The sequence below is a fragment of the Mustela putorius genome, unplaced genomic scaffold, assembly GCF_011764305.1.
Source record: "Mustela putorius furo isolate JIRA1106 unplaced genomic scaffold, ASM1176430v1.1 tig00000174_pilon_pilon_pilon, whole genome shotgun sequence".
Lineage (NCBI taxonomy): Eukaryota > Metazoa > Chordata > Mammalia > Carnivora > Mustelidae > Mustela > Mustela putorius.
In genome coordinates, this window is record NW_025421304.1 from 18,723,747 (window position 1) to 18,738,475 (window position 14,729).

Consider the following 14,729-nt stretch of genomic DNA (forward strand, 5'->3'; position numbering starts at 1 on the left):
TGACACTGCAGAAAGGGGGCCACTTCTCCCCAGAACTTTGGGACAGAGGCTCTTCCAGCCACGTGTGTCCTCTTTGGAAAGAAAAATGACACTGCCTCCCCCAGAGAGAGCATCTCAGCTTTCGTCTGCTTCCTGCCAGACTCCGGTCTATCTGGAGCTCCCTGGAGCCCGCAGGAAATCTGCTTCCTTCTGCCCCTTAGGGTTCCCCTGACCCCTAGAGCTGGATAGAGGACAGCCTGGAGGGCCACCCCACCAGCAGGGCTGCCTTTCCCTAGAACAATTCCTACCCTTGAGGGAAACTGAGGCAAGCTCAACTAGGCCAAACTTCGCTCTGGTCCTTGTGACCAAACTAAAAACATTGGTTCCTGAGATTGGGGCCAAATAGCTTACCCCCAGGCCTGCCTCGGTTTTTTCTTTTTTTAAGTTGCTATTTGAAATGATTATAGATTTATAGGAAGTTGCAAAAAAGTACATGAAGTTGCCAAAGGAAAGGTCCTGTGTATTCTTCACTCAGCATTCTGCAATGGTAATATTTTACAAGATCAAAACCTCTGGCTTTAAAATGATACTGGCACAATCAGGAAAGTGAGGGCTGGCAACCAGTTCATCAGTTTCACTGAATGCCCCCCAAAACTTGCACAGGTGTGAAGACAATGAGGGCTTTTAGGCATGCCTTGTCCCCCGTCTGAGGATGGATGGGTTGGCATTGGCAGAAGACAGAGACCAAGTAGCCAGGCAAAACGAGGCTGCAGAGTGACCTTAGGAGGTCATCCAAGAGATGTGGGCAAAGCTGTCTTTGGGAGGATTGGGATTGCTTGCAACAAGCTTTCAATAATGAAAACTTGCTAACATCCTGAATGCCTAGTGATTGAGACTGGCCAAGGAGATAATGACACTCCCACACAGTAAAGATAATATAGCTATTGTGATTACGTTGTAGAAGAATAACTTTTATCGGGGTAAATGTTCATGATATACTGGCAAGGGGAAAAAAGAGCAGCAAAAATAATACAGGCAGTATGATTCTTTGGGGGATAACACACACACACACATACACACACACACACAAACTGCTGAAGGATATCAACCCCCAAGATATTAACATGTTAACACTGGTTATCTTTAGACAATGGCATTATGAGAGATTTTAATTTTCCTTCTGCATCTTATAAGTTTTATTAGAATTTTTAATTAGAATTCTTAAATTCTATTAGGACTACTAGAATTTTTAAATAATATTGCCAGATCCACCCTTTGTCTTGACGTAGCACAAACTCAGGCTCTGTGTGTCTGGTGAGACTTCCGGTGGGGGGTGGGGTGGGGAGGGGTCCTGCTGCCCTCTGGGGTGGGGGAGGAGATGGTAGGGTGTCCAGAGTTACCTGGAGAGCAAGAACTGGTCCTGCAGGAGTGGGTCTTTGCATGCAGGGAAGAAAGGGGGCAGCAACATTGCCAGTGCGTGGTCCAGGGTGTCCCAGGAGCAGGGAGCAGGTAATCTGGTGCCCGCTGAAATTCCAGATCCAGGCTGAGGCCTGACACTCACTCTCACCCACTTCCTGGTTCTTTACCTTCTGCTCACACACACCCTGCATTCTCGACCTCCTTTCAGGAACTCCTGGCAGGGTTGAGCTCTGAGCCTCCCTGAGCTTTGTGGAAGGCCTGGCTGACCTAATGGAGGAAGGATGGGTGGTGTCTCCCCCATCATCCCTTTTTCCATCTCCATCCGCTGACTTTCCACCTCTCAGATGCCTCTTCCTCCAGGAAGCTCTTGCTGACTCCTGCAGGCCCCCACCATACTGCATGCTAACCTCAATCACGCATGTTAGCAGAGTTGGCCTAGTACCTAGATTATGGGACTCTAAGCTGGTTTCTTCCATCAGTGCATAAACCTGATTCGCTCTGGTTCACCAGTGCACTCCACAGCACAGGTCTTGGCACCAAAGAGGCACTCAACCAACCCCATAAAAGAAGAGAAAGGATCCACTCTTCTCCCCCTGAGGCCCTTTGGCTCACAGTGAGTGGAGAGTGTGAGTGGGGGGTGGGGGTGGTTCCTGCCTCACCCTCCCTGCCAAGAGAGCAAGCTTCCGTGGCCCCAGGCTCTTCTGTGCCTCCGACCCCACCTGCTAGTTCTTTTACTTTACTTTCTACTTGCTCCAGTCATGGTCACGAGGGGACTGGAGAGGAATGGTGACTCAGCCCAATTCATCACCACAATGGAAAAACCCAGTCACCTGTCCTCCTGGCAACAGGACCGGAGCTGCCTCTGCGTCTGGAAGGGCAGCAAGCCATACTGCTTTCAAGGTCCTTTCGTCTTTCACCTGCTGAAAAATCAAAGACTTGAAATATGGAGGTGCACCACCGTGGACACTGTAGACCTGCAGCACCGTGAATCTCAGCAACCTGAGCTGCTGTGTTCCCCACATGGTGGCCTCATCGCGGCTTCACATGTGCCCTGTGGTCGGAAGCGCACACCGTCAGGCTTTTGGCCACCAGCACCTGAGTTGCCCTTCCTACAAGGCAGAGCCCACCTCCTTCGAGAGGATCACAGAGCGTCTTCTCCCAGCCTCCCTTGCAGCTTTGGCAGACGACCTGCTCTGGGCACCTCCGATCAGACACGCGCATGCTTGACCATGATTTAGAAATGAATGGCACAAGGAAGACAAGGCCACATGGGAGACCATGCTGACGAGGACACAGAAGCAGCGGCAGCAGCACTTGAAGCTTCAGAGGCAGCCATGGTCCCGCTGGATGGAGTGCCTGGTGTCCTTGTCCATGGGCAGTGCCAACTGCAGCAGCTGTGCCCACGGATGGCAGTGGTGGCTTTGACACCAGACCAATGCTGCCGCATTGGGCCAGAGCTGCCTGCCCTCCTTTTGGCAAAGGCTTTTCTGCTTCAACTGGCCATCGTCAGGCTCTATTTGCTGCAGCTGCCGAGACTGCTGCATTAGCTGGAATTTCCAGATGGGGAAACAAGACTCAGAGGCATCTTCAGAAAGGCTGTGTCTCGTCTCCAGCAGGGGTGCAGGCTGCTCTTCTGCCCATTTTACAGATGGCAGAGGGGAAGTCCAGCAAAGGCAGTGACTCAGGCAACACCTTTCAGGTCCTTAGGAGCAAGGCCAGGGGATGCGTCTTAGAGGCCCCAGTCCCAGCCACCAGCTTGGCCCTCTGCCGGGCTCTGCCCTCCTCTGTTCAAAGCCCTGCCATCTGGCCCGTCCTCAAACAGCACTGCCTCCGGCACAGTGTGTTAAAGATGAAGGGAGCCCAAGAGCAGAAGGGACTGAGAGCTGGCCCTTCTGCTGACTCAGCAGGGACTCCTCCTTTCCTGGCATGACTACCATCCCATCCAGAAGGGGCCGGGGCCCCCTCTACTTGCTGGTTCCCCAAGTTAAGCACCTATGTTTGGTGCAACAGCCCCTCGCCTCAGGGGTGGGGAGTAGGGGTTCTTGCAATTATATTTCTTCACCATCAATTAAGTATCCACTTTTAAGGGTTCAAACCTGTAACCTACCCCACCTGGGGTTCATGAATTACCTGAGCCTCCTGGATCGTGTGTCCCAGTTCAAGGCCATGGCAGATGCCATTCTGCACACAGACAGACATGACATAGTGTCAACGCTTTTGTTAGGCAGCACTGAGACCCTCCTGGGGCCTGTGTTCCCTTCAAGGAATTCAGAACAGGCCCCATGAATTATGTTACTAGAATATCCACAGTGAGGTTTGTTTGATGACTAGATGTGAATTTATTAAAAAGGGCAGAACTCAGGGTAGCCTGAATCTCTAATACAATCATAACAATTTAATCATCAATAACAGCAACTATTCAGTGATCACTTAAACCACGTGTCAGACCCCACATTAAGCATTTTCTTTATGAGCCATCATTTAACTCTTTTTTAAAGATTTTTTAAAATTTATTTGACACACAGAGAGAGCACAAGCAGGAGGAGTGGCAGGCAGAAGGAGAAGAAGTCCTCCCACTGAGCGGGGAGCTCAACGCGGGACTCCATCCCAGGACCCTGGGATCATGACCTGAGCCAAAGGTAGAAGCTTAACTGACTGAGCCACCCAGGCGCCCCCCCCCATTAATTAATTGTTACAAGAACCCTATGAAAGTTCATCACCCCAATTTCAGAATATGGCACGAAAGCTCAGAGAGGTGAGTAGTTTGCTGGACATCACACAGCCAGGAAATTAACCACTCAGCCTGTGCTCTTAAGGACTGGCTCCAGACTTGTATATATAGAACCACAGTCTCCTGGATGTTTTGGTCACACGGGGCCACTCTGTCACCACTGACATCACCCATCCCCTTCACAAAAGTGGAAGGTGAGAGGCAGGGATTTCCCCAAGGTGAGCCCCAGGGCTGTAAGGAGAACCCAAGTTTGCTGCCTTCCATGTGATTCTTATACTGTACCCCAAGCAGGAGCATGCACCCCATCTCAGGCGGCCAAGTCTTACCGGTTTCTTCAAGGCAGAAGAGTCAGTTCAATGCCCTGGCAGACTCCAACATAGCCTGGAGCTGAGGGAAAGCCATGACCTTAGCCCAAGCCAGCCCAGACGAAGGGGAGGAAGTGCTGTAGGATCTTCTTGACCTCCCACCCAATGTCATCCTGGATCTCCCAGATGACTGGTCCAACTCACTGGCTCTGCAAAAAAATAGGCTGGAATCCCGGAGAAGGCAGATCCCTGAGCAAGGTCACCAGCAGGGCCTCAACAGAGCCACCTTGCCGTCTCCACAAGCACTGTTCTGGGCTGTCTTGACCAAGTAAATTCATTCAGGTCATTAGATTTCCATTCTCCCTACAGTTGGACTCCATCTAGGGGCTTTGGCGCTGCCTCATTTGGAGTGACAGGTGAGAGCAACGTCACTGGGTCAGACCAGAGTCAGCCTGAGGAAGACAGGGCTGGGCCAGTTCCCCTCCCTGAGGAGAGCAGAGACGCTGACACTCTGAGCGGGACCCTGGGGGCCCAGAACACCTTTACCGGGAGATCATCACCCCCCACGAGTTCCCCCAAGGAAACCCTGGGGCTCTGAAACCTGGACAAGGCTCCAGGGCCCCTGAGCACCAGGTTCTTTCCGATCCCCCAGGGCTTTTCCCGATCGGCTCCCAGGAGGCGGCGGGTGGGGCCAAGCCGCCGGGGCTGACGGAGGCTGCTGTCCCCACCGGCTGGCCAGGCTTCCCCTCGGGAATCTAAACAAAGACGGACACAAGGTCTCCCCCCTTCCCCGGAGCCCGACGCCGCGCGACCGCAGGGGGACAAGCGGGGTGCGCGGGCGGGGGCCTTCCACCGCACCCCGCGGGCACTCAGCGGCGGGGCCCCTTCCCCCCCGACGCCCGTTGGGCGCTCCCGCCACCGCAGGAGGTGGAAACCCAGCGCCCGGGACCGCCTGGGGCGCGGCCAGCCCGCGGGGCCCAGGCAGCCGGCGGGGCGCCCACGCCCGCCACACCCACGTGGGCACGCCCCCCGCGGCGCACCGCCCCCAGCCCGGCCCCCGCCCCCCGCAGCGGCAGCTCGGCGGAGGGGCTCCCGGCTGCCCGCACCTGCACCCGCGCGTTGGCGGCCCCGGCGCCGAGGCCCCGCTCCCCGCCTGCGCGTCTGTCTCGCTCATATCACCCTCGGTGAGTCGGCGGCGCCCTCGGCCCTTCTCCCCCACTCCCCCCTTGCCGCGGCGGCTGAGGCCAGTCCACCCACCCGGAGCCTCCTCCCCGCGGGCCCCGAGACTCGCCAGCCGCGCGCCCCTTCGCTCCCGCCACGTTTTGCTTACGAGAGTGGCGCCCCCTCCCTCCTTTCCCGCCAGGCTTGGGGACCCCCCGGGTGTCGCGGTGGGGGAGGAGCGGGCGGCAAGTCCTCTTTGTTAGGGCTACAGGCGCCGGGGCCCCCCGCCCGCCGCCGCCGGGAGTGTCACCCGCACCCACCCGGCGCGCTCCCTCCGCCTCCCGGAGCTTACCCCGACCAGGTGGCGGCGCGCGCCTTTTAGGGGTGCGCGGTCGTGCAATTGGTGGATTTTTTTAACCCGTTTTGGAGGGAGGGGGAGCGCGGCGAGGAGGGGGGGCGGCGAGAGCGCTCCTGGCTCCCGGCAGCTCCGCCTGCCTCGCTCCTGGCTCTCCTGCTGCTCCGCTCCTCGCCTCCCGCGCTCCTCTCCCGGCCCGGCAGAGCGCGCTCCCCGACGCCGCAGCGCGGAGATGAAGGTGCTGGGACACAAGATCGAACTGCTGACAGGTACCGCCGGCTCTGCCCGCGGCCGCCCCGGAGCGCGGCCCTCGCCGCCCGCCACTTTCCGAGTTGGAGCGGGAGCCCCGCGCGCCGGCCGGGGTTTGGGGCGGCTTGGGCTCAAGCTGGAGGAGGGGGTGCGGTTGCCAGCTGATTCCGAGCTTGTGCGAGGTCTGTTCCTGTGCGGAGCCCGGCGGCGGGAGAGGACGTGGGGCTATGCTCTGCCTGGCTGTGCTCCAGCCCATGGGGCCGGCGTTTCGCCGGCCAGAGCGTGGGCCAGGGGAGTGGCCCCTTGGAGTCTCCGACTAGCCGAGCACTAGTCAAGTCATCGAAAGGGAGCTCAGAGCCCCTGCCTTCCATTCAGTGTCCCCTATAAAAAAAAAAAAAAAAAAAAAAAAAAAAAAAAAAAAAAAGCTCTCTGGGCTCTCACCAGGACCCCTGCCAAAGGCCTCTTATTTCCTGCTCCGCCGCGACGATTTGAGCGCCTCTCCCTAGCAAGAGAAGTTTCTTCCTGGGAGTAGAGGCCAAGTGGTCTGGGAAGTGGGAAGCGAGATGGGACCGAGCTGGCGGGGACCTTGGGCCTTGGGGCCCCGTGGAAACCACCTCCAGGTTGCTGTGGCTGGAGATCAACAGAGGTCGCTGGGTATGCCCAGAAGTGGAGGCAGAACAGAGAGCAGGGACAAGGGAGCTGGCATCTGGAAGGTGGGAGAGCTCTCCCAGGCATGAGGTCATAGAGACTCAGGCAGGGGGAAGGGGGCTAGAAAGGGAAACATCCTGGACCCCCCTGCCCCAGTCCCAGGGCCTGGATGGTGGAGGTGCTCAGTCAGTGTGTACTGGGGGGGGGGGGAATCTGTGTCCTGTACCAGTCCTTTGGCACCTGGCAGGCTTTGGTTTCTGACCTCCAGGACTGAAACCGTCTGGTGCAAGAGAACAGAGCACAGGAACCCTGGTACAAGACAGCGAAGGGGGCAGCAGTGTGGGGGTGCACTTAGGAAACAGGTTGGAGTCTGAGGTTGCTGGAGGGAAGCAGAGAGATTTGAGCACATGGCAGTGTTTGAACTGGACCCTAAAAGACCATTTCTGTTACTGGAGAGAGAGGTGGCATTCCAGGCTGCAGATGGAGAGACCTGCTCATACACAGGCCCTGGGAGTGATGCGGAGGGGCCGGCACAGGGGGGAAGGAGGTCTGGTGCACTTTCCGGCTGTGAGTGAGAGCTAACTCACCTGCAGCTCATGACAGGCTCACAAGGGAAGCGCTGGAAAATCTGCCCAGGTGCTCAGCGGGGCCACCTCTGAGCCCAGTTAGCCACCCGTGCTAGCCCTCCCCTCCCTTATGAGCTTTTCCCTGTAGAGCTCACTTGAGGCCGGCCAGCCCACAGGACTTTAAAGGGAACTGCACAGGCCACTGCACTTGCTAATGCCCTTGAGGGAAGTTTTTACAAGCCCGTGGGTGTTGGAGCCCTACATGGAAGGCAGAACTTCTGGATCCTCCCCTTCCCGTCTTTGGCTTCAGAAGGGCCTGGAGGAAGAATGCTCTCAGGAGGCATGTGTGGGGGCTCCAGTGGGGGGTCCAGCTTTGGGGTCCCAGGGGCAGTGCGCTGTTACCTCCTGAGTACTGGGGTCAGGGCCCCTCCCTCCCTCATCAGACAGGCTTGAGCATTCTGGCAGACTCTGTAAGCCTCCTCCCCCGCCCTCCCTGCTGGCCAGCTGGAACAGGATCCCTTTAGGCACTGTCACACTGTTGTTGTGGGTCACAGGCCCCCACCCTTGCATCTCTCACCAGGGCCTGAAAACCAGTGCATCCCTTCACTCTCTGCCTTGTGGTCTTTGCAGCCATTCCCCCAACCCCTTCCTGTCTTCTTCTTTGTCCCACAGACAAGTGTTCAAATCCCAACCCCACTGCTCCCCAGCTTAACCTCTCTGACTTCACGTTTCTCCTCTTAGAGATGGAACTTCTGACCCCTTCCTCTGAGAGTCGGCATGAGGCTCTCTGAGGTAGCACAGGTGAGGGGCCTTGCCCCAGTGGGCATCTCTGGGGCTTCATCTTCCTTCTGGTTCCTTAATCTTTGCTGTTCCTGTAATGGAGAGTTCCCCCCCACCTTCCCCTGGCTGGTTGGCCCCTAGGAAGTTAGGTTCTGTCCCTACTCCACCTTACCCTGCTCACCTGCATCTGTGAGATTTTGACCCGCCTCTTCCGTCGGATGATGAGCAGGTCAAGGTCAGCACAGTGCCCAGTTTATTGTGGAGGCATACAGCAAGTGCCCCATAATTGTCGGCGGAACCCGGGCACACCTAGCCTGTCCATCTGATATGTCTCCAGGATAATTTCTTAGAGACCTGTAACTCCCTGCCCCCCACGTCAGCATTAGCGAATGATTCATTAAACCTGTTGGCTGAATGCCTACTTCTCCAGCTTGTTTATAGTTTTCACATTCTCCCCGTTTGTTAGTATGCCCATTTTCCCAGTGAGGTCAGTCCCTTCATATAGCTGGGAAGAGGGGGAGCTCAGCTGCGGCCCTGAGTCCTGAGTCATCCTGTGTGTTCAGACTGCCTGGCTTCGGGCCAGTCTCTGAGCTGCTCTACACTGCTCCCATCTGTAAAATGGGATCATCACAGCACCTACCTGCTTGTGTTCCTCAGCAGTGAGCTGTGAGAACAGGCATGAATGCTGAGGGCAGTGTCCGGCAGGCAGTCAGCAAATGGTAGTTGTAGGGCTGATGTCCCCAAGTTTTTTCCATGTCCTGGGGTCTCGTCTTCTGGAATGTTCCAGTTCTTTCTCTGGCTTCTCCACACAATCCTGATTGCCCTGAGGTGTGCCCCTGAGGGACTCTGCTAAGATCTCAGGTTCCTGTCACATGGGACAATTTGGGGCACAGCATCTGGAGTGACATCACAGCTCTGACATCAGGTGCGGAAAGCCAGGTGCCCCTCTCCTGTGGGGTCAGGAAGGTGTCCGGAAGGTGTCACACGGAGCCTGAGCATGTCTATTTGTTGCAGAGAGAAGTGGGTGGTAGGGGCCGTTCTAGGAAGTCTCACAGAGGACCGATGCCCACGGTGACCAGCATTTTCCAGACGCCCTCGGTGTCTTGACGGGTCGGGAGGGCAGGGATTTGGCGACCAGAGAATGTAATGTCAGGCTCTCCTTTGTTTTTCTCAGCTCCTCAGAAAATTCTTAATTTCTCTGAGCCTCAGTCTCCTGGCCAGCAAAATGGGAATAGGGGCCGTCCCTCATGACCACCATGAAAAGGAGCCCAGGACGCTGCCAGGCCCACGCACAAACTTGCTACCGTCCTCGAAGGCAGACTCTCCGTGCCTTTTGTGGTGGGGGCAAGCGGGCCATCAATCTGCTTGCGCAGAAGAAGGTGATGGCTCGTGTGCATTTGTTCGCAAACAGTATGCCTCCAGGGTGGCTTAGAGACCAGAGAGAGCTCTAACAGGGCGGATTTGGGACCCTAGTGTGGTCCCTTGGGAGCCTTGATATTGGATGCTGGAAGTGGCTTAAAAATGCCCAAATTTAATCACTTGATGTGTGATTAAAAAGCCAAACTTTTGCCTGTTCTGTCTGGAATTTCAGTGTCGTTTTAATGCATGGAATATGTAGTCCCACACAATTTCGTAGACGACCTTTAAATAGTGTTTGAGTCTTGGCAGGTGTGTTGACCCACATTTTACATGTGGGGGAAAATGAGAAGCATAGATTTATCCCAGGAGGCTGAAAATAGGATCCCCAAACCTCATCTCCCGTTTATCCATTTCAGCAAACGTCGCGATTTCGCCGGGGCGGGCAGGGGAACTGCAAGGGTGGGTGTGGGGGACACCCAGACAGGTAGGGAGGCTAGTCTGCAGGCAGAAGAGACTTTAGAGTTGGCCCAGGGCCCCAGGTTGGGGGAGGGGCAACTTTTATGAAGGGCACTTGGCAGTGATGTATCAGAAGTTCAAACACATGTGTGATCTGTGACTCAGCAGTTGAATTTTTAGGAACAAATAAAGATGTGTGCAGAGGTGTTTGTTCAAGGATGTTTATCCTGTAGTTGTTTAGAGAAGAAGAAAAAAAAAAAAACCGGAACAATGTAAGTGCCTAACAGCAGAGAGGATAAATGGATGCGAGTGCCGTCCTACCAGGGAAGCCCAGCAGCTGCAAATCATGCTACCTAAGGTGATTGGGCCACCTGAGCAAACGTTCCCCTACATTCCTAATGATAATGATAACAGTGATGACAGCTCACACCTGTACGGCACTTGGCACGTGCTGGGCCCAGCCCTGAGCACTTTCTGTGTATTCTAACAACCCTTGCAGGCATGCGCTATTATCTCCTCCTTTTTAGAGCTAAGGCCAATGAGGCACAGAGAGGTTAAATAACTTGCCATAAGTCACACAGATGGTGAGTGGCTAGCTGGAATTTGAACCAGGATATCTGGCTCCAGAGTCCCCAAATATGTTTCCAAACAGTGCAGGGGTTTTTTGTTTGTTTGTTTGTTTTTAGAAAAATCCCTCTTCAGCATGTTGATCAGCAGTGAAAAATGATGAAAGAGCATAAGGAAAAATGTCAACGGTGGTTTCCTCGGCGAGTAGGGATTCTATGTGCTTTTTACTTTTTTTTTCTTTTCTGTGTCTCTGACTTTTCTCAGGGAATGTGTGTTACATGAAACTCGAGTTCTATTTTTAAAAACTAAAAATGAACAAACGCAGAGGGGAAAGTGCTAAATGCTGGGATTCTGATGAAATCAACCCAGTGGGAACTCAGAGGAAGAGCTGAAGTCCAGGGCTAGGGAGGGAGTGTTCTTGGAAAACTTGAGGGCAGAGCCGTCCTTCAAGGTGGATACTGAAGTCGGTTTTCCGTAAGTGCAGGGAGGAGAAAGCCACCAAAGTCACCCTGGGCGCAGTCAACAGTCAGACGCACACAAGGACGGCCAGACCACAGCACGGGCGGGGGATGCGTTAGGTGAGTAACGGCTCCCAAAGATACTCAGATCCTAACCCCTAGATCCTAGAAATGTTACCTTCTAGGACAAGAGACTTTGCAGGTGTGATTCAGTTAAGGCACCTGAGATGGGGTCATTCTCCTGGAATAGCCAGGTAGACCCTAAATGCACCACATGTATCCTTACGGGGAAGGGGGGCAGAGGGGGATTTGACCACAGAGTGTGGAAGAAGGTGACGGGGGCACCCAGACTCCTCCCTTGCATGCTCCTGGCCTTGAAGGTGGAGGACAGGCCATCTGTCAAGGAGCACAAGGAAGAGGGTTCTAGAAGCTGGAAAAGGCAGGAAAGCAGATTCTCCCCCTGGAACCTCCGGAGGAAGAATGGTCCTGCCAACACCTTGATTTCCGCCCAGTGTGATGGAGTTTGGATTTCTGACCACCAGAATGATACGATGATAAATAAGTCTTGTTTAAAGCTTCCGAGATGGTGGTGATTGGCTAAAGCAGCCCAGGAACCCAGGTCTGGCGTGCAGAGCCGACTCGGAGCCTCTGCAGAGTCTGGCAGCATGGGGGGGTAGACAGACCGTGGGGTTGGTTGGGGGAAGCTGGTTCTGATCAGCCCCAGCCCCGTGACCCCTTGTCGAGCCGGCAGGGTCAGGTGAGAGTGCCGTGGTGCTGTTCTGTAAGCAGAAGACCACCCCATGAGCATTGACACGAACCCCTCTCTGCATGGGGACAGAGAGCTCTGGTCGTAGTCATCAAGCGCTCGAAACCCCATACCACAGATGAAAGGCACGCTCCAGCCAGAGCGATGGCACATCGTAAGCCCCACAACAAATGCCTTGGAGGATCTAAGTGCTTTTTCAGTTCACCTTTTGGGAGAGACAAGGCCAGGCAGGTGCTGTGTGCCTGGTGATGCACCCTGTCTCTGGCAGGTGCGATGGGGGGACCCTAGCCTGCTGGGGGACTCTTTCTGGCCTGTAATCTAGTTAGTCTGGTGGGGGGGGGGGCGGGTGGTTCCCATAGCCAAGTCCGCAGTTTGTAGCCAGGATCTTGTTCTGTGCAGCCGCGAGCGTTTCCTGACACTCTGCTCCGGGGGCCGGGCTTGAGGGTACCCGAAGTCTTCCCTGTGTTTGTGTTGAGGAGTAGAGATGGAGTGCTGGGGCCCGGGGCGTGGGAGTGGAGCAGGGCGGCTTGCTGGATGTCCACGAGGCTGCCTGGAGAATCCCGTCCACCCGCTGCCTGGAGAAACCCTGAGTCCTCGCACGTGCTTTCCCTCGTGCCTACGGTGAGAGCTCTCAGCCCACCTCTCCCAGAGGCCTAGCCACTTCCAGAATATTTGCTGGCATCCTGGGACAGGGTGGAGGGGGCTGTTATGGCCACCCAGAAGTCCCTTGCGATCTGAAGTGGTCATCTAGGAGGCCTGGAGGCCCCAAGGTGTGCTGGGCTGAAAAAGCCCTGAGCAGCTGGAGTGGACCGTGCCGATGTCATTCGAGTGTGGAGGTGAACTCCTGCCTCCAAGCCTGTGAGCCTCCCTTCCCCGACCCGGGCCCCGCGGCCCCTGTGTGAGCACTGGACCATGTGGGGGAGAAGACCGTAGACGTTGTGTGAGGACTCTTCTTTGCAGAAACTGAACATAGAGTGACACCGAGGGGACTGGGAGTCTCTGTACAGCACAGTGGACCCAGGGCACACAGGGCCACCAGACTCTCTCCCCTCCCCCCAACTCCTGCCTGTTAGTCCTTTGAGCTGGTTAGGTTCTAAGTCAGGCCCTGCCTCAAGATGGCGCCAGGGTGGCTCAATGGATTAAAGCCTCTGCCTTCAGCTGGGGTCATGATCCCAAAGGTCCTGGGGTGGAGCCCCGTGTCGGGCTCTCTGCTCAGCAGGGAGCCTGCTTCCCTTTCTCTCTGCCTGCCTCTCTGCCTGCTTGTGATGACTGTCTGTCAAATAAATAAATAAAATCTTAAAAAAAAAAAAGATGGCAAGATGGCGGCAGGCTCGCAGACCATCCTTCTCATCACCTCTCTACCCCTAAGGAGGCCAGCAAGGGCCTGGCCCTGACTGGAGCTCACAGCCCTTCCTGTCTGTCTCTGAGGCCAGGCCCTCTGTTGCATTCACACGGTTCCCAGCCCCCGTCTCCTGCCTCACGCCTGCTTTCCCCTCTTCTCCTTTCTCTGGGCTCAGTCACCCCCTAGCTGGCCCCATCCCATCTCATGAGTTTGGGCCCCAACTCTGTGGTGATGTCAGCAGCCCAGACAGGTGCAGCTCCATCCACTCAAGGTTACACCTGTCCCCAAGCTGTCCCCCAGCCTCTTGTTCCCAGCTGTCTTCCTCCAATAGCTCAGAGCAAAACCCAAGTCACTGTTGACTCCTGTCCCTCCCTCATGCCTCACGTCCAGTGGCCCACAGCCCCCACCGGCCCTGCCTTGAGGACGCACCCAGAATCGGAGGACTTCTCCACCTCCACTGTCACTTTCGAGTCTCTTCTGGATCTCTGCAGCTGGTCTCCATGTTCCCACCCCCATTTCTGCTCCACACAGAGCAGGTAGAAGGTGTCTTTAAAGTTCCAGAAGGCTCCAGGGCCCCTCACTCAGAGAAACCAGCGTTCTTCCAACAACATTCAAGGCATAATATGGTCTGATGCTCCTGCCCTTACTGCTCTGTCCCCAGGTCCTTCCCCGCCACCGCCCCTCCAGCCATGCCGGGTTCCTCGCATGTACCTGCACTCGTCAGGCCAACGGCTGCCTCAAGCCTCTGCCCTTCTCTCTGCCCTGAGGGCTTCTCCACATCCGCAGGGCCCTCTCCCTTACCTGCGTGCACCCTTCAGACCATAGCCCCCCAAACCTGCCGTCTGGTCCCTTCTCTGACACCGCTTCCTCAGATAACTTGGCGCATCTGACACACTATGTATTCATTTACTCAGACATGTTAATTGCTGCTTCCACTAGAAAGTTCCCCAGAGGTAGGATGTCTTGTCTGTAATGGTCTCCAGTGCCTGGAATGGTGCCCAGCATACAGTAGGTGCTCAGTCAGTATCTGGTGAATAAATGAATGCAAAAAAGACTTTGGTCTGAGCCACGTGTCTGGAGCTGTGGTTCTCCACACCTGAAGCCCACGGGTTGAGAATAGAGCAGGGGGGATGTCTGCCAAAGAGAAACCAGGTGCCATGACGAGAAGAAGGGACCTAGGTATTGAGTGGGTCCATGCTCAAAGGCCCCTTCTGGAGACGTTGTGTCTGGAGTGGAAAGACGCTGGGAGTCGCGTGGAGTGAGCCCTTCTCTGCTGGGGGAATGCTGTTCCTGGAAACACTAATGCATGACGGCATTGTGGGGGGATCGGGGCTTCCTGTGGGAAAATGCCCAGGAAGAAAGCTTCTTACTCTCTCTTTAATTCAGACCATATTGCAGCCCCTTGAGCTGGACGAGGCTTGTTGCCTTAGCTTACCTCTTTAAATCTTGCACAAAGATCCAGGACAAGTATATCTTGGTTTCTGGGAAACTTGCCAAATGAGGCAGATACACAGCTGAATTCAAGCACTGGTGTTAAATCAGCTTGAGAATCTGTGGGGGGAAAAAAAAAAGCCAAACTGGGCTTTTC

General features: G+C 55.4%; 1 protein-coding gene and 1 long non-coding RNA gene across 9 annotated transcripts in view; one reads left to right on the forward strand and one right to left on the reverse strand.

Annotated features, from left to right (window-relative positions):
* Positions 1-842: 842 nt before the first annotated feature.
* On the reverse strand, positions 843-5,968 carry LOC101674095. Of its 5 annotated transcripts, none has more exons than XR_001178174.2 (4): positions 4,456-5,275; positions 3,529-3,579; positions 2,229-3,100; positions 843-1,665 (listed from the first exon to the last, which is right to left on the reverse strand). It is a non-coding gene; the product is annotated as an uncharacterized LOC101674095 (long non-coding RNA). The 5 variants fall into 5 exon arrangements; XR_001178172.2 differs by adding an exon at positions 5,765-5,968 and having other exon boundaries at positions 844-3,100; positions 4,456-4,753; XR_001178175.2 differs by having other exon boundaries at positions 844-3,100; positions 4,456-4,516; positions 4,639-5,275.
* The window catches only part of NDRG4 (NDRG family member 4), a 41,256-nt gene continuing 31,996 nt past the window's right edge, over positions 5,470-14,729 (forward strand). Inside the window, exon 1 of one of the 4 annotated variants that reach the window (XM_045076133.1) lies at positions 5,470-5,618. Coding sequence is in view for 1 of the 4 variants with exons in the window: in XM_004744282.2 (XP_004744339.1) it covers positions 6,183-6,219 (37 nt within the window). In the remaining 3 variants the exon portion in view is untranslated. Of the gene's footprint in view, positions 5,619-6,061; positions 6,220-11,128; positions 11,154-14,729 lie in introns of those variants that run through there. The other 3 variants (XM_004744282.2, XM_004744285.3, XM_013052164.2) reach the window with 3 other exon arrangements.